This window comes from Asterias rubens, chromosome 8 (assembly GCF_902459465.1).
Source record: "Asterias rubens chromosome 8, eAstRub1.3, whole genome shotgun sequence".
Taxonomy (NCBI): domain Eukaryota; kingdom Metazoa; phylum Echinodermata; class Asteroidea; order Forcipulatida; family Asteriidae; genus Asterias; species Asterias rubens.
In genome coordinates, this window is record NC_047069.1 from 7,958,395 (window position 1) to 7,984,056 (window position 25,662).

General features: G+C 38.9%; 1 protein-coding gene across 1 annotated transcript; it reads left to right on the forward strand.

The window, feature by feature from the left end:
• The first annotated feature begins 923 nt into the window (after positions 1–923).
• Positions 924–3,235, forward strand: LOC117293791 (beta-1 adrenergic receptor-like). The gene has a single exon (XM_033776234.1). The coding sequence runs from the start codon at positions 1,313–1,315 to the stop codon at positions 2,366–2,368; it is 1,056 nt and encodes a 351-aa protein (XP_033632125.1). The 5' UTR covers positions 924–1,312; the 3' UTR covers positions 2,369–3,235.
• The last annotated feature ends 22,427 nt before the right edge of the window (positions 3,236–25,662 follow it).

A 25,662-nucleotide genomic window follows, 5' to 3' on the forward strand; every position in this document is an offset into this window, starting at 1 on the left:
TGATTCCAGTGAGAAGGAAAGTGAATGCAGATTTCTGAAGGGCGAGACAAAAAATAAACATATTTTGAACAAAAATATGATGAAGAAACCCCTAGCAGTCGTGCTTAATAGGTCTCTGTCTTACCACATATCGACTGCATGCTCAGCACAGAACAAAAACTTTGCGTAATGCAAACAGGGTTAGTTGGGTCTGGGTTTTATGGAATGTGTTTGATAGCGACTTGAAAAACTGCTCCACATGTTAACAGACGCCAATCTAAATCACATCACATGCCCACAGCATTTTGACACCTATAACCAATTATTCATGCACCGCAAAGCCTACTCAGCCGAGAATGTTTAATTGATGTCTGTACGTTGCTCGTGGGTTGGTCATTACATCGGCACACGCCACACGTGACGCCTGTATCCAATTAAATCCACTCATTACAAAAATATGGGCCACGCTTCTCCAATCAGACTTAATGACACCACGAGACGATACCTTTCTCTTTGATAACACCAATCCAGTCGCCGTTATTGTTTAGAGCCACACTGCTATGATTAAAGCCCCGGTTCGTTATTGGCTTCCTCCATGATTAGTGCAAGGCGCAAACATATGTTTGTTGGTTATATGTTTGTTGTTTATTGTGCAATTATTATTCTTCGTTAATGCCATCGGACGGAAGCGGCCACTTCGGGCCTGGGCCATCTGGGTTTGTGATTGACAGTTATTTCAACCTCCCTTTGTTATATTGCGCACAACACCCTGGGGCGGTCACACTGCGCCAAGACTGGTGCAATAACTTTTCACATGTATGAGAAGCGTATATGTAGAGAGCAGTAGTATACATATGTACACGGCACATGTTGCGGTTCATTATTGAACACGCTCGCGGATTAGCAGTTACAAAAACGTTGCCGCTCCACTGCTGATAGCCAGTTTAGCGTTAAGAGGGACCCAGGGTGTCGTTTTATATGCATCAAGAGGTGTGAGTTTCATACATCAAAGTAACACTGGTCACCGACCGTACTTCGACTCCTGCTGTGCCGTGATTTCGGCCAAAGTTATCCCGTACACTGGGCTCTTTCAGACGGGGGGACCTCTACGGACGCTGTGCGTGTTGTCGGCACTGCACACAAAACCAGTCTTTGAGAGACCAGCTAAAGTTTTGTTGTCATTGAACTCGAGAGTATTGAACCCATTTGAAGATTTCGTTTTGATGGTTGAAGAGTATCAGTTCACTGGTGGACCGATCTGAGCTAACACAGAGAAAGTAACTCCACCACATCTGGACTAGAAAACATTTACAGTTTTAAAGTGGAAAAAGACATGGCTAACATGGCTGAAAACGACTCCCTTTCTCAGACGCTGGATGAGCCACTGACGAATGAGTTCCGTTTTGACGATATGAACCAGAGGATCGTAGTGGCCTGTCTGTTCGCTCTGATCTCCGCCCTCGGTACGGTGGGGAACAGTCTGGTCATCGTCGCCGTGATCCTGTCGCGAAAGCTCCGCACAGCAACCAACGTCTTCGTGGTCAACCTCAGCCTGGCGGACTTATTCACCAGCTTGATCCTACCGTGGAATGTTGTGGCGTTGCTCAGTCCGGACGGCTGGCCGATCGACGGGGCGTTTTGTGCCGTCGCCGCGGTCGTTCTCTTCACGTGTGTGAGCTGCAGTGTCTACACTCTCGCCGCGATCGCCATCAACCGGTTCGTGATCATCACACGACCCATGCATAAGTACAAGACGTACTACAGCAAGTGGAAGCTGGTAGTCATGGTCATCGGAACGTGGGGGATCTCGTTCTTCATTGCAACAATTCCTCTCATCTTCGGGCTCGGGGAACTTGGGTACGATGTTAAGTACGGAACGTGTACTCATAAGACATCCCATCATCTCTCGGACTACTACAGTATGGCACAGTCTTTGCTTATCTATCCCATCCCGATGACCACTATTGTTGTGTGCTACATTGCTGTCTTCAGGCATGTCCGGAACCATGCTAAGAATATCACGGAGCAGTCGGATTCCTCATCGACCCAGTCGCAGTTCACTCACCCCGTGCGTAGAGAGAGCAGCCACCGACAGAGCATCAGCAGGAGGCAAGTCGAGATCACCAAGAACCTGTTCTACGTTGTGTGTGCTTTCTTTCTGTGCATCACACCGTATTGTGCCGCTCTTGTCATACCGAAGAGCGAGCCGTTCATCCCGTGGGCCGGAGCAATCATCCTCCTCAACAGCTGCATCAACCCAGTCATCTACGCCACCAAGCACCCGTACTTTAAGCAGGTGATCAAGGCAATACTCTGCTGCAAACTGTCGTCCATTCCCGAACCGTCAAGCTGTTTGCGTTCGTCTCAAACCCGATGGAAGCCGAGATGACTAGATACAGAAAACAATTCCACTCTCAAACGACAAACACTAAGAAAAGATATGTACTGAAAGAGCGGACTGCCCATTCGTAAATGGGTAAGTCATAGACGAATAGATCCTGGAAATCGGGAAGGGTCCAGGTAAAACAGCCGACCAACTCTGTGACAAAACCATGCAGAAAATAGAGCCAACTATGCAACAAAATCTCTGAACAAAACTGATTTCGATCACCATTTTGTTGAATGTTAACTATAGTGATGTTGTACTTTTGTAATTAAATCAGGGTATCTTTTTTATAATGTGAGCTTTCTGGGCCGTTGAAAAAAGTACTCACTCGTTGTATACAGAACACCATTAGACTAGATTTTGCTTTGGTTGTTGCCGTTTTAGTGTACATTTTTATACGTCTTCAAAAGTCTAAGACACATCAGTTATTGGCTTTAAGCCAGTTTGAGATATGGTGGACACGATACTATAACAATGTAAGGTTTGGGTAATTGTACAAGTACACCCAAACCACAAGGCTATGGGTGCTGTCAAAATTGCTGGTGCTAAAATATGGTATCGGATAAAGTATGGAGAAATAAACACTAGTTTCTTGCTCAATCCGTTATATTGATCTACGTAGCCTCATTATAATTGATTCAAGATACATTACATAATTTGTTCAAATTGCCAAACTCATGTGTGTGTGAACAGTCTTTGAATCAAGATAATGTACGGTATTGTTGCAAAACGACTTTTGAATTGAACCTGATGTATGCATTCTTTGAAGGGGTTACAACATGAAAAGCTATGGAATCTAAAGGCAGTGGACACTATTGGTAATTAGTCAAAATAATTATGAGCATGAAACCTTTCTTGGTGATGATTAATGGGGAGAGGTTGATGGTATAAAACATTGTGAGAAACGACTCTCTCTGAGGTGCCATAGTTTTCGGGAATGAAGTAATTTTCCACGAATTTGATTTCGAGACCTCAGATTAAGAACTTGAGGTCTCGAAATCAACCATCTTAACGCACACAACTTTGTGTGACAAGCTTGTTCTTTTCCTTTCATTAATATCTCGCAACTTCTAAGACCGATTGAGCTCAAATAATTTTCACAGGTTAGTTATTTTATGCATATGTTGAGATACACCAACTGTGAAGGCTAGTCTTTGACAATTACCAATAGTGTCCACTGCCTTTAATGCTGACTTGGAGCTTATATAATGCAGGCTTACACTATTTCGTTCACAAGGGAATTGGGTACGTACATATGTTATCCATTGCTCAATGTCAATCGGTTGATGAAGCCGTTTACAATAATACCATACTGGTAATCCGTCCTATAATTCAAGTAACTAACAAGTAAATTCAGGTATAGGTCACACATGGAGAACTGATCGTGCTTGATGGGACTACCCAACCAAAACAAGAGAAATGTTAAAGAGTAAAAAATGCAATATTTCAGGAATGAAACTTCTAAGAAAGAGTTCTCTTTGTTTTCATGACTTGATAACTTAAAATTGTACAGTAATTTCGCATTTGCTTCAAAGAAGAGGGACATGGTTCCTCCATGGTATAGAACGATGTACCCTATCTTATGATCGACAATGCAGCTGCAGCAAGCTCTGATTATTTTTACTCGCTATCTAAACATCTGGGGCATCCAACAAAAAAGTATAATCTTAAAACCAAAGAGCAAGAACCCTTTAAGATGCTTTCATCAATGTATAAACAGTGAAGTTCATTCAGGAATTCCTCGTTATTCAATCTTAACAAAGATGCGTTATCTGAGAGAATTTCTGCTATGCAATTAAAAGCTCATAGATAACGGGCATTTATGGAGATTCCAATTACATCACTAAATCTGTGATTGCCGGCGGGCAAACAATTAGTTTTGTATACTCCACAACATCAACACATGCAAATCGTATTACTTTATATGGACAAGGTGGGTTGTCGCTGTAGTCTTTCATTCAAGACCTTCATCGTTTGGGTACTGTAACATTCTTAATCAAATTAGTTTTGATGTGAATCTAGGCAAGGGTGGGACTGTTGAGTGCTCCGGGAAATGCAAAATGGGTTCTTTAGTTACTTTTCTTCAGAAGACAATTCGATTTTTTTAAGTGTAGATTGATTGAGGCTGGCTCCGACCATGCCCCACCCACAATTACTGATCCACTGAATGTATTGTGCTAAACGTACGCCCAATTTTAAGAGTTCACTTAAAATGTTCTCACTTTGAAGACTTAATCCCTTTAAGTTTAACTTGTGTTACTTTGAAGCAATGTTTGTAAGGTTGGTTCACTGTGTACCGAACGTTTCCCTAAGTAAGCATCAGGACATACGATTTGTTTCATAATTAATTGAATGGCATTCGAGACAACAATAATGCGGTCTGTAGGTCTATCTCTCTATAAAGTCAAACAAATTACTTTTAACTCACACCGAAACAACGTTGTTTATTTCGATTGCTACACCAAAAAAAAAAACGCATACAAAAAAGAACACTATCTGACAATACATACATTGAAAACAATTTTCGTTGATAAAACCAGGACCAGATGCCATTTTGCACAAGCTGGCAGGAATTGATATTGAAAATTCATGAATGCAAATAAGTTCATGCCTTTATCTTGATTGTTTGTATTGACTATGATGCTGACAATACATAATAATTGAAAACAATTTTCGTTGATAAAACCAGGACCAGATGTCAGTTTGCACAAGCTGGCAGGAATTGATATTGAAAATTCATGAATGCAAATAAGTTCATGCCTTTATCTTGATTGTTTGTATTGGCAGCTCATGGGGGTTATTTGGCAGTGGCACAAAATAAGCAAAACGACATTGACACCTAGATATGATGAGTCTTTATTGTATTTTAATTTATTGAATATTTTGAAACATGTTTCCTTGCACAGTGTACATTGTTTTTTTTAAATTTTATGTGATTAAATAAATTGGTTATACAAAAATGTTCTTAACTTGTATGCTTGTTATGTATGGTTAGTTTTCTTGTTGGTGCCATTTACTCTTAATCAATGTGCAATGCCTATACAGGGCAAGCATAACAACTTGCTTAGCAGAAATAATTTACCAGCCAAAGAAATACCAAACAGTTTACATTGCTGCGACTGGTGTCCCGCTCATTTCTTGCTTAGCCAAGAATGTTAAGCAGACTTTTCTGCTCAGCAGCTGCATGAAATGCGGCCTTGTAATACTACTGCAAGCAAGAAATTTGGCAAGGGTTGACGACCATCATTGTGTACTGAACTGTTGAACTGCACAGCGCTTTCCGGAATCAAAGGTCTTAGTTTGGAAATCCGTGCCAAGTTTTTGTGTATTTTTTCCTGTCGATAGAAAGTCCCATTTTCCGTTTTACACAATCAGTGAAGCACTATCAGTCTCATCATTCATAAATGAGCAATATGTTAAGAATTTGAAGGGGGAAACAAAAATGACTAATAAACTTGTTTTCTTAATAAAAAAAAAATAAAAAAATAAATAAATAAAAAAAAAACATTTTAAACAACTGTAACATTATTTGTTAGGTCTCATATTCAAACTAAAGCACCCAGAACCGAAATTGGGAGAGGAAGTAGTCTGGCACCACATTGGGTATTAACGAATCGGTATGGGACACTGAGAACACGACACTACCGTTTTAAAGGAAATACAAGTTGAAGAATATACAGACTATCAAAGTGAAGTACTGTACATACTCTTTAAGGAATGCATTGGGGATATTGATCATGGGTTTCGAAACCAAATACTTTAATATCACTCAAAGAGTTGCTGTCTATAACTTGAGCTAAATTTATTGATGATCTTAACGTGGGTACCGTTTCCTATGAAATCATTATCTCCCACAGACAGCAGAAGGTTAAGTCGTAACAAACAAGTGCCGTTGCCCGATGATGAGCTCAAGCCAACCCGGTATCAAAGGACGATTTCCCGGGCCGACTTTTGGGGCTCTGGTGACCCCCACCACCCCCTGGCCAAGGCCGGCAAAGTGCTTCAAATTCGCTGTACTTGCAAATCTTGGATATAGCCTGTACAATACAATATGACTCTTTATGTTGAAGGCCAACTGTAGACACCTGCGAATCGAGTCGTGCACTCTGGATAACGATCTGGTTTCCATACTTTTAAGGTTATTTGAACCACTCGTTTCCTTTGGGGAACAACTCCCACTAAATATTTTGCTGGTTGAAAAAAAACCACGTATACCCATGTCAACTTTGTACAAGGTGTACAACCACAAAAACTCATAGTGCAGTTATAAATACGAAGGCTACGGGAAAACGATTATATTTCCGATTCAAACTACCAGGAACCCGCAGTTTCGCACATGTGTAATTTGAGACTTTAGTTGTAACGGTTAAATAGTGTTTTATTTTACTTTCCAACAACTGAATTATTCCAGCGAGCTGGTACACAACTTATTATAAAATACTTTGTTTGAAGTTGTTTTATGATTCGAGTAAGAAATTACCTCATTCTCACAAAACTGATGTCGATTTCACAAAACTCTTCCTAACTTAAGACTAATCTTAGGACTTGGGACGAGTCCCAACCCTGCACTGTAGCCTGAGACCTTAAGATTAATCCTAAGTTAGGACGATTACTCGTCCTAACTCGAGATAAGACGAGTCCTAACTCGTTGTGAAATCGACCCCAGTATAATTACGTTACTTCAGAGGGAGCCGTTTCTCACACTTGATGTGTTATACAACAAACAGCTGCCCATTACTCGTTACTAAGTATGTTTTTATGCTAGCAATTGTTTTGGGTTAACCAATAGTGTCCAGTGCCTTTAATGTGAATTGAACGTCTAGCCTCACCCAATATTTACAGATCAATTCAAGGGGTTTCAACGGCACATTGTAGGTTTTTATCAATTTTGTCGTCCGCAAAAGGAAGGCCCAATTAACCCTAATAATCACAGGTCAAGGAACACATTTTACTATTGTTTTCAATTCCACCAAAAGCTAAAAGCATCTACCTGGCCCAGCCTTATTGTTTGTCTAAAATTGAATTATGAACATTTCCGCAATCGGAAAACAAGAACAGAGACAAAACAACGGTTCCAACAGACCTAGATATAAACTATATGGATGTATTCTTCCCATTGTATGTTATATGCATTGTCTAAATCAATATTTCCGGTCTTCAAAATGCTTTTTGAAATATGTTATTCCCCTCGCATATCAGAAAAGCTACAGGCGCTATATCTTGAGCAAATTTTAGACGATTTATTATGTTTCCAATCAAAGGTTTGAGAACTCATCACGTAATATATAATTTACACTCAAGATATTGTAAAACTGGGTGCTTTCCTTAATCTGTGATGAAGTCCCTAAAAAGGTTAATCATACATTTTGTAGGAAGAGCTTTTTCGTTTAGTTATTTCTCGTATTTATAAGGGTTGATGTGGAAGATAAAGCAAAACACATTAATAAGTCAAACAATAACGCATGGTTTCAGCTGATTATATCGTTTAGAGAAGTTAAGGGGTATCTATTTCAGTGTTTTTTTTGTCAATTATGTTTGTCAACGGCACGAAGGGAGACTAATGCTAGTTGAAATAGTAGTCGTTCAATAAACGTTTACCTGTCGAACAAAGTAAAAGCGCGCCAGTTGAGTGATGCAGCACTGTAAGTGCACAATATTAAACAATGATTTTTATTTATCGACAAATTTACATCTTTACAAACAAATCCCACATTAAAACATGTCGACGGACTATATCTAAATATATTCCACTGCATATAACACAAAACGTGATATTATCAGACGTTATAACTTTCAAATTTCACCGAAATGAAATAAACTGAATTTTAACACCGTGACTAGATTGTGTGACTATTTACAATAGTATAAAGGCCAATCGTACAAGTACAATTAATGCCCGGATGAGCCTCACTGGTGTGGGGTGCAGACTTCAAATCTGTAGCCGACTAGCGTCGAAGTGGTTCAATTCCACCTTTCGGGCGAGGTATTCGTTTATTTACTTCAGATATTTAATTTTATTTGGCGATTAATTATCCTGCAAGGCGTGTGGTGGGACTGCGTTTGAATTGAATGGTTAACAATGAGCATGTGGCGCAATAGTGCTGCCAATCAAACCAGGAACACATTGGCAAACCCCGTCTTTTTTTCGATAAGTGCACTCTTTTTTAAGTGCGATACACAACACACGACGGGACCAATGGCTTCGCGTCACATCCGAAATAAGTGAAGGTTTTATTGAAGCCATTTTGTCAAGAACACAAATCCATAGAATGAACCAACATTTTTTAACGCAGATATTCTCACACTTCGTGTTCTTGCGATATGAGAATCATGTTTTTGTCATTTTACAGTTTCGAGAAACATGGTCAAAGCATGGATGAAGGTATGGTCAAAGCAAGTTTCACATTTCTGTGTGTATCGTAGTAACAATCTGCAAAGCACTACAATCAGGAAGTATTTGCCCTAAAGCAACAAACGGTTCACTTTATTCACACATGTTGCGGTTGATATATACTCTAATTTCACGTGGTGTGAGTCTAACCATTTTCTTAATAGTTTGTTGATTAAAGGTGACAAATCAGTGAAATTGAACTAATTGTTTGTAAAAGTTGCGAGAGAATAATGAAAGAAAAAAACACACCCTTGTTGCATAAATGTGTGTGCTTTTAGATGCCCTAATAAAAGGCTTCGGGCCAGGAGTATTTTAATAACAATTTGAGTGAGAAATAACCTCTTTCTAAAAAACTGCGCTACTTCAGAGGAAGCCGTTTCTCACAATGTGTTAATTACTATCAACAGCTCTTCATTGCTCGTTATACCAAGTACGTTTTTATGCTAAAAACACATTTTAAGTAATTACCAATAGGCCCTAGTGTCAAGTGCCTTTAAAAGTATTAAAAAAAAAAAAAAAAAACGTATCTGATTTCGGTTTCTACAAACTAACAACGCCACCTTGTTGTCTGGCATCTGCACAATAGATAATCGTTCATTTATGATTATGAACCACGGTCGAACCTGCGGCAATTAACTCGCCCAACCAACGTCCCTTGTGTAATATTCAATATCATAAAAATCCCATGGAACCACAGCTTCAATATAGGAAACTTACAACTCCATGACGCGAGCCAACAGTTGTATACAACAACGTGAACTTCAAACGGGAGGACCATTGACCGGGGGCGACCCTTCAGCCGCGAAGGTGCCCAGGGATTATTCCCACAAGGTACGGCGTATTAATTTCGAGCGGCCCGCTAATATCATAATCTGTTCGCGGAGTTCTGGGTGGCAGGAGGTTGGACCATCATAGAGCAAATGAAAAACGCATTGGTTGGTCGAAGGAAGATTGTGGAAGTACATGGCCGTTGTCCTTGTTTGATTAAAGGTGTTGAATGACTTGGATTGAGCGGTTCATCACTCTACCATAACACACCAGTTAATAATGGGTGTACAATAATCTTTTGTGTCTTGAAATGAATGAAGACTATACAGTCCATTACTGGAGAGTCATTAAAAGCCATCACTACCGAAAAAGCCACCTTGCCGGCAAAAAATCACAACACATAATTATTCCAAAACTGATGGAAGGCTTTAAAAACAAATTATGTGGAGCATACTATTTCATATATTGTTCCAAAACTGTGATGGAAGGCTTTAAAAACAAATTATGTGGAGCATACTATTTCATATAATTATTCCAAAACTGTGATGGAAGGCTTTAAAAACAAATTACGTGGAGCGTACTATTTCATATATTATTTCCAAACTGATGGAAAGCTTTAAAAACAAATTATGTGCGAGTTTAAAATAGTGTTTGAATCGAACGTAGGCCTTTGGTTTTAGGAACCGTTCGATTATTTTTTAAAAGCCTTCTTTCAAATGTTGCCTAGGCCTACAAATACCAAAACACTTTAAAATCTTTCATTGCAACTGCCTTCAAAATCCCTTTTCCACGGCATTCGATTTGAGGCGTGTTCAGTATAGGGCTAGTTGGTGTACGGACTCGTTATATTTATTGGCAGTTAATGCTGTTATAGACACATAAATCATCGACATCCATGTCAGTCTGGCACTGGTCAGCATGCCATCGCCACTGGGCAAAATATTCCCAAAATAACAAGGACCAGTCTATTTTGCTTCCGTATCATCATCATGCCCATGGGAGCAGAGGGTAACCCCCAATGTTCCAATACTTAAACACTATTCCTCTGATAAAGAAGTACCCCCTTAAATCATATAAAGAATTCCCGTGGACATAAGCCCTTGTCACACTACTCTATTCCCCGGGGTTGCCCCCTGGGAGTAACGGTCATCCTTTTCACACCATGGGCATACACCGGGGAATAGCCACCCCTACTCTGGAGTAGGGGTAAGCGGTAAAACCCTGGGGTGTTCTTGAAACGTGCAACCAGAACCCGATGGAATAGGGATACGATGTGAAAGTACGCCGGGGTAACCATGGGGTAAAAAAAAATGTCTCCCGGGGTTGTATTCCACGGGGATAAGAGATACAGTGTGAACATGGCTTAATACGCAATAGAGGGGAGGGGTACCACCAACCATGCACCAGCATACCGAACACCAAATAATAAATTATACGTTTCGCTTCATTTATAAGCAATCATAATATAGGCGTTCTACAAGTTTTGCGTAGGCCTATAGATGAACAAAACAACGATTTTGTTTTTCCTCTTTTTTTTTTTTTGGGGGGGGGGGGGTAGGGGGTATACTCTAGAAAGGTATCACACAGCACACAGGATGTATGATAACCTTCAGGGTACATTGATTAAGCTATTGTCTTCAAGCAGTAATTGAGAAAGCATTACGAGACACAATAAAGAGATGTACCAATACAACCCAATTAGGATGACACAACACAGAGGTCCTTTGTTCTTGTTCGAACGAGTGGGGGAAATTAGAGTCTCTCTGTGCGTGGTTGTGACTACAGGTACTGGAAAACAAAGATATTCCCCCTTCCGTTATCCATTGTGGCAGTGATTGGAAACATCCTTGTATATGGGTGTTTTGGGGATGTAAACAAGTTTGCAAGCATGGGTGCTAATATGAGGGTGAGTCAGGGGTCCTGTATAACAACGGACATGGTTATTATCAATGGAGTTACAATGGAGTTACGTACTCTGACTGTGTGCCAAAATCCATCTTCAAAAAAAGCAATCCTAACAATTACCTATACCCACCGTCGATTTCACAAAACTCTTCCTAACTGAAGACTAATCTTAGGACTATAAGGACGAGTCCCACCCCTGCACCGTAGCATGCAGACCTTAATATTAATCCCAGTTAGGACGAGTTACTCGTCCTCGTCCTAACTCGAGATATATAGAAGACGAGTCCTACTCTTTGTGAAATCGACGCACTAATGTGAACGTTTTAAACACTCGTCTGAATTCGAAGAAATTCAGGGCATGGGCCTACCATTGAGTTAGGGCCTACTGATTTGTTAGTTATCGTGTGTAGACAAACAGTTCTTGATGTCAGAACCAGGACAACACGATGCTCAGTGAGAATTACTATGCAGTGTTTACCGATTACATTCTAAACATACAATACACATCACACCGATTTTACGACGTTGGGTTTGCATTACTTTTCATTAATGACAGATGTAAGCAAATTGTGAATTATTTTTCGGTAGTATTGTCTTGCAGCCATGCGGAGTGAACACCAGAGATTTAAAAACTCTTTTGCGAGAAAATACTTTGAAGAAATTCTGCGAAGCAAGGGGTAGGCCTAAAAGCCTGAAAACTTTTGTAGGCATCTGAAAGCACACAAACTTGTACAAACTTGTATTTTCTTTCATGATTCTCTTGCAACTTTGATGAGCCCAAATGTTCACAGATTTGTTTGCATATGTTGGGATACAAAGTGAGAAAGAATACTGGTCTTTGTCCAGGCCATTAAACTCAACCTATGGTATCCGTCGGCTTACAGCGGGGTGATACCCACTTTAAATGTTAAGAACACATTTCCTTCTAGTCGGCCAGTTCAATGGAACGAAATACAAAACAGCTTGGTTTCTAGATCAAGAAATGTACTTTGCCAAACGGTGCATTTGCTCGAGAAGTTTTTCCCAGAAATAAAGCCACTGTATCTTACTGTAGCGAAACACAGTCCCCGGCACAAAGATTGTGTGAGTGTGGTGCCCAGTTCTCAAGAATGGCTTTTCACTTTTTACGTTCATATTTTGATGAGTCCAATTCCAGGTAAAGATAACACAGACTTGTTTGTTCAGCAATAAAACAGATGCCAGGGCATGGCTTCTTTCTTCGGGTGTTATTTTGATGCTGCTGGGTGTTTGGGTAAGAACGCCTACATCTGGTATTCAATGCTCGACTGCACTCTTATAATATGATTCATCATAACTATTCTGGTCTAGCAATCTGGATGGGGAGTTATAAGACACATGGGAAACACTTAGCAAGCTGCTGTTGATTGACTGACGGTACGAGTGAATGTCATTGTCAAGAGCGACGGAACTGAAAGGCAAAGGGGGGGGGGGTGCCCCATTATTAGGAGGACACCTCTGTCTTGCAAATTACCCATGTATCAGGGGATGTAATTCTCTTAAAGCAAAGTATAACTTGGGTCTTTTTTGGAAGCGTCCGCTTGTTTTAATCAAAGATATAGATGCATTATACAATTAACTTACTAACGCGAAATTTCAAAGTTGAATAATCCCTAATTGGAGTACATAGTCTGAGAAGGTTACTGCAGGAACGCTTCTCATATTAGATTTTGGGGGCATAAAAACTGATATATTTTAATACCAACATTACTTTGAAGTGAAACGTTAATTACCAAAACGCCTTATCTATCGAAAGTACGGAACCCCCTGACCCAGACATGGATCAGGCCCACTGGGACCCATAATCCGGGTCAAGAATGGTGACCCGGAGTCAAGAATGGTGACCCGGGATCATTACGCAGATGTGGGGCAACTTTATTTCTCTCTGGCCATCTGAAATTACATCATGCTCTGTGACTTCAGTACGATTTGTTCGTCTTGGTCAGCTTTCGGGTGGGTGTGGCTATAACCAGTTTACCCCGACGGCCACGTCTGATTATTCAATTCAATCACATCCATTGTTTTACCCTATCCACAGCCAATTAATGGCCCACTTAGTGTCTAAATATAACTGTCAAAATGGCAGGTATAGCAATGACGAAAGTAACCACAAACTTAGTTAGCAAATCCACCGAACAAACACATCCTTTCTGTACGTAAAAACTCAATGGTACTCAATCTAGCCTATTGTAGCCAATTTGTAAACAAGTCCTCCTGCAATAAGCTCATGACATCAGCTAATATTTTTAAAAGGTAATTTTTGTATTGTCGGCTCACTATAGTAACTTCACTGCTAAGGTATTTCAACACACGCGACCAACGGCTTTACGTCCCATCCGAAGGACGAAGCATCATGGTCGAGTGTCTTGCTTCAAAAAAAGACACGTATCACGACTGGAACTCGAACCCACACTCTGCTGAAACACCAGAGCTTGAGTTCGGTGCTCATAACCATTGACCATCACTTCACACACATTCAAGAAAACCGATCCTCATTAGTAAGAAACTTATTAGGTGGTGCAAATTATTCAAAAGGACTTATGGTGTGTGACAATTTAAATGCAAACAATATAGCAGATCATTTCTCATGCTTTCGGTCAAAACGTCAGGCCATTTAAAACTATTTTTTGTTTATGCAAGATTCATAAACAATGTACAATGCCATAAGTGGACCGATGCAAGCCAAAGGTCCGAAGATTTGACCTTTTTTTGTTCTGATGCACTTGTGTAATGCTGAGTGAACTAATAGTAAAAGCACCTTGGACCCAGCCTTGACGATTCAGTATGTACGTAAGATAACTCCCCAACGATAGTAAAGGTGTTGACGTTCCTACCACCGTGTCACGTTCATTGCCATGGTTATAGAATACGATGACATTGTAAAGTCATGTTTACATAATTGTTGCAAAAAAACACGATGTTTTGTTTTCTGATGCAATTGTGTAATGCTGATGAACTATAGCAAAAAAAAGTAAAAGCACCTTGGACAACAACCTTGATGATTAAAGATGAATGTAAGATTACTCCTCAATGAACAGCGAAGGTGTTGACGTTTATGTCACCGTGTCACGTTCATTGCCATGGTATAGGATACGCTGACATTGAAAAGTCATGTTTACATTGTTTCAATACAATCAGAACAAGGAAATTAAAGATGTAATATCGATGTGCAGGAAGTGTTCAGCAGAATGTGAGGGAAAAGTACAACAACCTGCCATGATTGAACGAGAACCTGAGTAACAGTACTTCTTAGAAAAACACAAAATATTTAAGGTCAATTATTCCACAGTGACGTCAATCGTTATATAGAATAATGACGTCACTATGCTGAGACATCACGATCACAGGTCTATACCATACGCCTAGGCCTACCCTATATTTCGCTTCTAGATGGGAATTACGAGGGTCTAGCTACAGACAGGCTTGGGGTGATCCACACCAACCCCCATCATCACAGCTACGCTAATGTGATTTTATAGTCATGTACAAGTCAGATGGGTGCCGTGATGATTACACTTTTTGCCGGTTGGTGGCGCACACAGCCTGCCCATCGGAAGAGTTGAGTCCACGGCCTAAGGTACTGCCATATAACGTTGAAATCATGACCAGTCCTATAATTTATTACATTTTAAGGCAATAACTCATAAATCAGTGATTAAACGAATTAGCAGGTGTCACTTTCGCATTACCCTAACGCCGCTCATCAAATGAGTTTATTGTCATGCAACAGTGACAATATTGTGAATAAAAGCCCATGTCCTCAAGAGTGATGGCCACTGTACTTAATATCAAGTTGGCTAAGCAAATAAACAAATAAATAACTGGATTCATCCAATGACAAGTAGTTCTACCTCCACGGTCAAGTCAAACTGAACCCCTGGTGTACTTTCCGGCACCATGCCGTGTGATTGCGTCACGTGAAAGGCACATTTGGAAACGGTCAAGAACAAACAATCACAGTTTGTGACTACCGTTGGGTAACCAAATGAACACCCAAAGGTCTCATCCTTAACAAGTATATACAATTCTTTATACGTCAGAAGAAAAATAATATAAAAAAAACTCTTGAGCGACACTTTTTTTTTCGGGGGGTGTAGCACCGATTTGGAAATAGGCATGTAAAAAAAAAAAAACCAAAGTAAAGTTTGACTAGGAGCGATTTCTTTTATGACTACCGTTGGTTTTCTTTTTTTTTTTTTTTTTTTTTTTTTTGGGGGGGGGGGCTAGCAACCTTCTGTAAGAACTATACCGTTGTGTTTTCGTAACATCTTTGGAAAGTTACCAAACTTTGAAACACATTAGAAACTCACTTCTGATTATCGGTTAAAAATGTATTAATGAAGTCATGGCTGAAATCTACTGTCCTATTAACACACATATATCAGACACAGAAGTGCTGCTAAACTTTTCTCAGTGATTCAACATTTTTGTGTTGTAAAGTTGACCTCACCGTCGTACTATTTTAAAGCAATGGAACATGAACCATTCACCCTGTCCTTCTTTATGGTTACACTCATGGTTATAACACCAACGTCTTCATATGCAATTTTCATTTTCGTCTCACACCCACTAATTGGTTTACAGCATGGTCAACATAGGCGGCCACATGGCAGTGAGAAAGGAATCACGTGACGATGGGAAGGGGTCAAGCGATGTGACACGACAAGCACCGCGAGTGTTACTGTTAGAAATATTCATCCGGTGAAGTTTAAAGGCACCAGGCCTACTGGTTATTACTCAAAATAACTGTTCTTGGTACCCAGCGATGGAGAGCCTTTGATAGTATACACATTGTGAGAAACGGCTTCCTCTAAAGTAACGTATGTTTTTTGAGAAAGAGGTTATTTCTCACTAAAAAAAAAAAAAAAAAAAAATTCAGCTGAAGCCTTTTTATGCAACAAGGGTGTTTTCTTTGCAAATTTAGCCAAAGTTTCCACAGGTTTGTGATTTTATAGACCTTATACACTAAGTGAGAATACTGGTCTTTGCCAGTACCAAACGTGCCACTGCCTTTAATGATGACTTCACCATGCTGGTGTGTTGAGCGTTACCTGCGGCAGTACTGTCAATTGTGACGAAGACAGATAGCCGTCTGTGAAAAGTGGTTCAAAAATGATGTATCGTGTGTTAGTTTATAATTACTTAAACAAGTGGTAACTAATTACCTGTCGAGACCAAAGAGCATGAGAGGTTTTACTCTGTGATGGGCAAGGGACATTGATCATGACAGAGGATAGTTGCATGGTGCATGTTGTGCAGGATGTTCATTTTAAAGGCAGGGTATACTTTTGGTAATTACTCCAAAGTTATTGACAATAAAAAAATACTTGGTAAAGAAACGCTGGACATTTACACAACTTAGGAATGACCTCCTTTAAAGTAATGTTGTTTTAGAGAAAGAGTTACTTTTTACCCACACAATTGAATCTGAGTAAGGCTTCTGGTTAGTTTGTTTTGTTCGTCCATCAAAAAAAAAAAATAAATAAATAAATAAATAAATAAATAAACAGGTTAAAAAGCAAAGGCATACGTTCCCTTTACAGGGAAGGTACACGCTTGGTAACTACTCAAAACAAATATTTACTTAAAAACTGACTTGGTAACGAGCATTTGAGAGCTGTTAATTATATGAAACATTGTTAGAAACGACCTCTGAAGTAATGTAGTTTTTGAGAAAGAGGTAATTTCTCACTAAAGACTTCTAGCTCGAAGTCTTTTATTCCTATCTGTAAGCACACAAATTCGTCCAACAAGGGTGTTTTTTCTTTCATCATTTTAACGCAACTTCGATGAAAAATTGAGCCCAAATGTTCACAGGCTTGTTATTTTATGGTTATGATGTGATACACCAAGTGAGACCACTGGTCTTTGACAATTACCCAACATGTACAGTGCCTTTAACTGAGTTTTAGCTAGAAAAGGAGGGGCTAAAATCTTATCGTGAATATCTACCGCATATAGGCTATATAGGCATCTGCATGCTATACACTAAGGACGCAGAAATAACGCTCCCTACTTGGCATCATAAACCCATTATCGTTAAAATAACATAATTCTGTGGTTTCGGTTGATGACTTATCTCCACACTTGACAATCAAATTATTGTTGCATCGGAAGTGAGAATGATTGTACAATTGCTCATTATATACCCACTGCCCCAAGTGGGTTGAACCACACTGGGATTATAAAACGTGCGCAGGAAATACACGTTACTATAACTACAGGGTGCGCCTTTGTTGTTTTGGACTGCACTAATTGTTTTTTCGGCGACCATGGAATGGGGATTCCATCGTGTGGAAAACTACGGGTTACACAATATCAATGATTTCATTGTTTTAGAATTGTGACCAAAGTTGATCCCAAGATAATTATTCGAAGAAAACTGCCGTAACTTGAGACCCTTTCACACAACATGGGCAATTTCACTTGACAGTTCAAGACAAGGTCATCATACCAACTTATAGCGACACCCTCCTTAAAAAAACACCACGCCCACAATTTTATGAAGATGCCGATATTTTGATTATGAAAGAGGAACAATTTTAACAATATAAGTGTATTTAATTTGTGTGAACATTGCAGTAGAGAAATGTGAAAGATCACATAAAACAGCCCTGCCAAGAAACACTCCAATTAAAGACAGTGGACACTATTGGTAATTGTCAAAGACCTGTCTTCTCACTTGCTGTATCTCAACATATGCATGAAATAACAAACCTGTGAAAATTTGAGCTCAATCGGTCGTCAAAGTTGCGAGATAATAATGAAAGAATAAACACCCTTATCGCACGAAGTTGTGTGCTTTCAGATGCTTGATTTCGAGACCTCAAGTTCTAAATCTGAGGTCTCGAAATCAAATCCGTGGAAATTTTTCTTTCTCAAAAACTACGTCACTTCAGATGGAGCTGTTTCTCAAAATGTTTTATACTATCAACCTCTCCTCATTACCTTTAATCAAGAAAGGTTTTATGATAATAATTATTTCGAGTAATTACCAATAGTGTCCATTGCCTTTACTATTATCTTCTTGTAGTTGTTTATTTGTCATTTTGTTTGCACATCTGTTTATTTACTTACTTATTTAGTATATATTTGTTTCTTTCCTTTTTATTGAGTTATATGTTTCTTGTTTTATTTACTTATTTGTGTTCAGTTGTTTAACTTAGCATATTTTACTTGTTACTTTAATTATTACATTTTTTGTTGTACTATTATTTATTACAGGCAGGTGAAAAGGTCTTTAAACTGATCAACAGTATCATATGATCTAATAGTAGAATTGCGTGATCAATTGGACGGATATCGTGTCTAATTTCGTCAGCACAAACTACGATTTCCCAACATGACAACGGTTGAGTGATGGAGGTCTCAAGTAAACAAACACAATAGGCTAGATTGTTGTTCTGTTATTGACAAATCAACAAGTTGCCGTGTGAGGTTGGCGTGCCCTTGTGTATCATCAAGGTGAATTTCATGAACGCCTTGGTATATTCAACAGTAAACAACATTGTGACATAGCGGGATACGTAAGCACCACGTTTGGAGAACATCAATCCTATGACGTCATTGGGAAATTTCACAACTTTACACGAGTCTTTCAACATTGCATTTAACAAAGAAGTGCATTATATTGTATACAAATTAACTTAGCTATGCACGTGTTATGGACATACACGCTTATGTTTGAGAGGAAAATACCGTATTAACAAAGCACTGTTGCACACAGCTTTTAAAGATGCTATGTCAGATTTTTTGCCCCAAACATTAAGAAATTGATTTTTTTGAGTGAATGGTATTTCAAAGAGTATCACTGCTTTAACGAAAAAAAGTGTTTAACTTTTACTTTTAATGGTCAGGAACCATGACAAAAAATTAAAACGTCTCTTATAACACACATAATAATTGGTCACGTGATATATTGTCGGGATCCCGAAAAAAACTAATTTTATTTCACTGCTACTAATAATTGGCGTACTTTTTCGAGCAAAGGCTCAAATGAAAGCTTTTAACTTTCTCGACCCCCATCAAAATACCTTAAATTGAATTTTAAATCAAAATTTTGGGTCAAATCGGCCAAAAATCTTACATAGCATCATCAAAGTATTTGTTTGTTATCACCAAAATTCTGATTTTTAATTCGAATGTATCACGGTCGGTTCAAGGACGCCTACCAACTTCAACGCAAGATACTTTCAATGATTATCACATACAAGATGTTTTTGCCACCCCGAGTCCCCGCCCCTAACACATACACTTTGTATGATTGCAACTTCCAATTTAAGGACTTCAATACTTAATTATAACAAGTTTTTCGCAAACACGTCGAGTTTCTACGGATTGCCCAATTAAAAAAGAAACCTTCGCAACGTTCAAGGCAAACAACATTTAAACGTAACAATCATGATTTGGATAGGTGACAAACAAACATATTTAAAGGCAGTGGGCACTATTGGTAATTACTCAAAAATAATAATTAGCATAAAACCTTACTTGGTAACGAGTAATGGGGATAGAGGTTGATAGTGTTATACATTGTGAGAAACGGCTCCCTCTGACTGAAGTAGCGTAGTTTTCGAGAAAGAAGTAATTTTCAACGAATTTGATTTCTAAATCTCAGATTTAGATTTTGAGGTCTCGAAATCGAGCATCTGAAAGCACACAACTTTGTGTGACAAGGGTGTGTTTTCTTTCTTTATTATCTCGCAACTTCGACGACCACATGAGCTCAAATTTTCACAGGTTTGTTATTTTATGCAAATGTTGAGAGACACCAAGTGAGAAGACTGATCTTTGACAATTACCAAGTGTCCAGAGTCTTTAAAGGCAGTGGACACTAATGGTAATTACTCAAAATTATTATTATCATATAACCTTTCATGATAACGAGTAATGGGGAGAGGTTGATAGTATAAAACATTGTGGGAAACAGCTCCCCCTAAAGTGACGTAGTTTTCGAGAAAGAAGTATTTTTCACGAATTTGATTTCGAGACCTCAAATTTAGAATTTGAGGTCTCGAAATCGAGCCTCTGGAAGCACACAACTTCGTGTGACCATGGTGCGCCAAGGGTGTTTTTTTTTCTTTCATTAATATCTCGCATCTTCGACGACCGATTGAGCTCAAATTTCCACAGGTTTGTTATGTTGAGATACACCAACTGTGAAGACTAGTCTTTGAAAATTACCAATAGTGTTCTTCAGTATCTTTCAATGTACAGTAATCATTGCTCTGGAATAGCGTAGCTGATGATGGGAGTTTTTTTAAATCGCATTTCAACCCGAAGCACAGACCCATTTTCAAAACATTTTCATAAATAATTCAAACATAATTTTATGTAAAATAATTACTAATGGGCATTTATTTTACTACACTTTGCTATATACATAAACACACGTAAACCTATATGCGAAGTTTCGTCTTCGCTTTTTGATATTCTTTGGTAGTAATTAACATTATGTAAAACATAACTATGATGAAAAACCACAATTAAAATAAATGTTACATGATCCTGCAAAATAAATGATGTCACACAATTTTAGCTGGGTGAAAATACCGAGAACTACAACACTGATCTCTGAAAACTTGATGTTTCTTGACACAGAAACTGTCCATACATTGGCTAACATTTGTTGATGTAAATCCGAAGGTAATCTTTACATATACAAACTATGTTTAGAAGATTGTTTTCGAACTGGAACATTCCACTAGCCCAGTACAGAAATAATTGACATGGTGTTACCACAAAACTGAGTTGCTATCGGCCTTATTGTTTTCCCACCGAGGACAAATTCAAACCCTCAGACACAGGACATTTTGACATAATGAGATTTGACAGCTCCGTGTAGATAAAATCTAAAGTTTGCAGTAGAACAATAATCTTTGTAATTATTGTGGTTATTCTGAACAGAAAACAGTTGTGTTTGTGGAAGGGACCTCTCCCAAACCCCACCCCGGTAAACACCACAAGTCATACTAATATTGTTTACATGGTGTAACCGCAGACCTTAAATATCGCAGTTTTCCCTTCATGTCAGATCACACTATTAAGTACTTGATAATTTTATTAAATTATGTTTACATTTGGTTTAGAGATTGAACAAATTGCTGGCCATGTGGCAGTGTATCACAGCTAAGCGGGAATAATATCTGCTAGGCCTTAATTTTGTCGGGGGACCGGTATCATAACACAATGTATTGCATCTTAACTTGTAACCCGAATTTGGTAAGCACAGATTGCAATGCTTAGCGTAAGGATAACATTTTAAAGAATGTGATTATTCCTTAAATGTCACAGTGGCCCTGGGCTCCACTATTCCTAGAACCAGAACCCCCAAGATGTTAAAACCAGACTCTCAGAAAGGTTTGGACACAATGTGACAACTTCTTTAATTCTTTCCAGAAAATTTGAAGGCGCAAGGAAAACATCCTGAGAAACACCCTGCAAGTTTGCGGGCTGGATGATATATCATGATACGAGGCAAAGATTACATAATTTGACCCACCAAAGGTTTGAAAAAAAAAAAAAAAAAAAAAATCTCAATCATCAACTCGAAAAACAATGTGGAACTCAACCAGATTTCCCGTGCGAAAACAATCATCGTCCAAATAGAAATTATTCAAAAATGATTCCGCCCCAAAAAATATATTTATGTAAAGATCACTCGTGGCAGGAAAGTCTTAAGTACGCTTATTGGTTTTGATGATTTACGCTCCGAATTTTAAAACTGTGTATTAAGCTCCAAGCGTACACACAAACAAACATTTTATTTTAATGAAATTGCATTTTCATTTCGCTGGTTAACAAAATATTAACAATAAATAGTTCCTTTAGTGCCCATGTTGTTTCAGTTATCTCCCAGGCATGTCACAAATAAAAAATAAAATAAAAAAAAAGCGTATTTTACATGTTTATATATTTTTTTTTACAATGATCTTGATGTCTTCATTACGGAGAAATGTGTGTTTTTCTCCATAATGTTGCATAATATTCTGTGTTAGCTTTTATTTTAGATACGTGGATCTTCTATTTGCTATATATAAACCAATTTGGCAACGAAATCAGTAGTAAATTAATTAAACAAATTTGTGGAGATAAACTGGAAATAGTCGGACATCACTGAAAGAAAAGTTCATAGGAAACTATGGATTGGAACTACTTATAACAAGATAAACTAGAAAGCACGGTAGCTGTATTTGAGCAAATACGGGTATCTCTGCCCGGCGGGGGGTGGAGCATAATTATTCTGCATGGTTTATGTTGCACTTGGAGAAATGAAAATTGTGTGTGTTTTGGGGGTGATACAGAACAATATTCGCATACGTTACTCGCGAATACGAAATCCGACCATACGCAAGCGCATACGTAAGCATGCGCACATATTCCCAAATATTTTCACGACATACATGTATGTATGCCGACAAGTTTACAGTTATGCGATGTGCTTTTGGGCCACCGTACCTTTTTGATTGCATACGTTTGCGATGTCACAAATTTATTCGCAAATGTTTGCGCATACGTATGCGGTGTCAAGAAATTATTCGCGAATAAGTATGATGTCGCGATCAGACTGGATGCTAAAAATCCACAGATATATATTAGAAATTTTAATTAAACATATGCGACAAAGTATAATAAAATTTTCGACAACTCAAACATATTCGCATACGTTACTCGCGAATATCTTAACGAAATCCCACCATACGCAAGCGCATACGTAAGCATGCGCACATATTCCCAAATATTTTCACGGCATACGTATGCCGACAAGTTTACAGTTACCGTACCTTTTTGATTAGGTAAAAGTCAGCTGCGCACGACATACATGTACGTATGCCGACAAGTTTACAGTTATGCGATGTGCTTTTGGGTCACCGTACCTTTTTGATTGCATACGTTTGCGATGTCACAAATTTATTCGCAAATGTTTGCGCATACGTATGCGGTGTCAAGAAATTATTCGCGAATAAGTATGATGTCGCGATCAGACTGGATGCTAAAAATCCACAGATATATATTAGAAATTTTAATTAAACATATGCGACAAAGTATAATAAAATTTTCGACAACTCAAACATATTCGCATACGTTACTCGCGAATATCTTAACGAAATCCCACCATACGCAAGCGCATACGTAAGCATGCGCACATATTCCCAAATATTTTCACGGCATACGTATGCCGACAAGTTTACAGTTACCGTACCTTTTTGATTAGGTAAAAGTCAGCTGCCTATTATTACATGGACAAGTGATAACACTATTAATATCAAGTGTCCAACTTTTACTAAGAAACACTTAAGTTTGGTACTGTTACCAACAGTATCATGCAGTTGTTTTACAACATATTTCATTGCAAAGACATTTGGCAAGGTAATGAATCTCACATAAATTCCAAAAACATTCAAAACCTTTTCTTAAGATGCACTGTGAAAAGAATAATTTGTAAAAGCTAATAAGCTAATTTAAAACAATTTTTCTATAAAAATGCTCCGTTATTGAATGACTATTGACTTACGGATTAACGGTGACGATTGCGAAGTTTCCTCACTCAAACTAAAGCTCATGTAACTAACAACCATACACGGTTAGCACGGTTAACATCCGTTGGCTCTCCGGGTTTTCACCGAACCCGTATGCCGTGAATAAGCTCCAGACCACGGCAGAGTGTTTTTAACGTTCACGGTGCAGGTCACACTGCGACCGGAAAATCCCCCATTGCAATAACGTGGGGAAAAGCTTCGGTGGTGATCGTCTCGCAGCGCAGCGTAGAGGATTCACTCATCACGTAAATAAAACAACCTCGTTATATTTTTACGTTGCAATTCTGATCGGCTTACAAGCTTTAGGTACGAGGTTGGAATTTTTGGTTCCGTTTTTTACGAAACCGCGGCTTTAGCTTGGGATGTCACTTGGGCTTCGGCTTGGGCTTCGTCTGCCTGTTTGAAGCCCCGTTAGAAAAGCACATGTTTTCTAAATAACTGACGGAGCCTAAGCCCAAGCCCAATATGTGGCCACGGTTTTGCAAATGCAAGCTGAAGAAGAAGAAGAAGGAGAAGAAGAAGAAGAAGAAGAAGAATATCCACCACAAGGACAATATCTCTGCCGTTGCACGGGCAGAGATAATAAAGATATTAAATTGAAAAGGCGCTGTTATAGTACTATATGATATCAGAAAGTCACCTACGAAAATTATATATATGGAAGAAATTAATTTTTAGTACAAAACGCAGCAGCTCAAATACATGTAGAGACTTGGAAGTTAAATATAAAGAAAAAGTACAAAGATGATGTGATTTTTTCTTTTTTCATTCTAAAAGCATGCCCTAAAACTTCCGAAAAGTAAACCCAACACGAGCAAAAACAACCAACACAAACTACCACTATGTGCTCACTTTTCTTTAACACATTGGCATATACAATAAGTTTAGTTATTGCACTAGTACAGCAATTTCTCCCTTCTAGGGAAAACAATATTTCTCTAAGGAAAGATAATTTATATTATTCTGAAACTTTGTGCTGCATCTATTTCTGGATGGCAGGGTAGTTGTGCTGCAACTATTCCTGGATGGCAGGGTAGTTGTGCTGCATCTATTTCTGGATGGCAGGGTAGTTGTGCTGCAAATATTCCTGAATGGGAGGGTAGTTGGGCTGCAACTATTCCTGGATGGCAGGGTAGTTGTGCTGCAAATATCCCTGGATGGCAGGGTAGTTGTGCTGCAACTATTCCTGGATGGCAGGGTAGTTGTGCTGCAAATATTCCTGGATGGCAGGGTAGTTGTGCTGCAACTATTCCTGGATGACAGGTATAGTTGTGCTGCATCTATTTCTGGATGGCAGGGTAGTTGTGCTGCAACTATTCCTGGATGGCAGGGTAGTTGTGCTGCAACTATTTCTGGATGACAGGTATAGTTGTGCTGCATCTATTTCTGGATGGCAGGGTAGTTGTGCTGCAACTATTTCTGGATGGCAGGGTAGTTGTGCTGCAACTATTCCTGGGTGGCAGGGTAGTTGTGCTGCAACTATTCCTGGATGACAGGTATAGTTGTGCTGCATCTATTTCTGGATGGCAGGGTAGTTGTGCTGCAACTATTCCTGGATGGCAGGGTAGTTGTGCTGCAACTATTCCTGGATGACAGGTATAGTTGTGCTGCATCTATTTCTGGATGGCAGGGTAGTTGTGCTGCAACTATTCCTGGATGGCAGGGCAGTTGTGCTG

Coding starts and splice junctions, on each gene's coding strand:
- LOC117293791 (XM_033776234.1), top strand. CDS start 1,313: ATGGCTAACATGGCTGAAAACGACTCCCTTTCTCAGACGCTGGATGAG.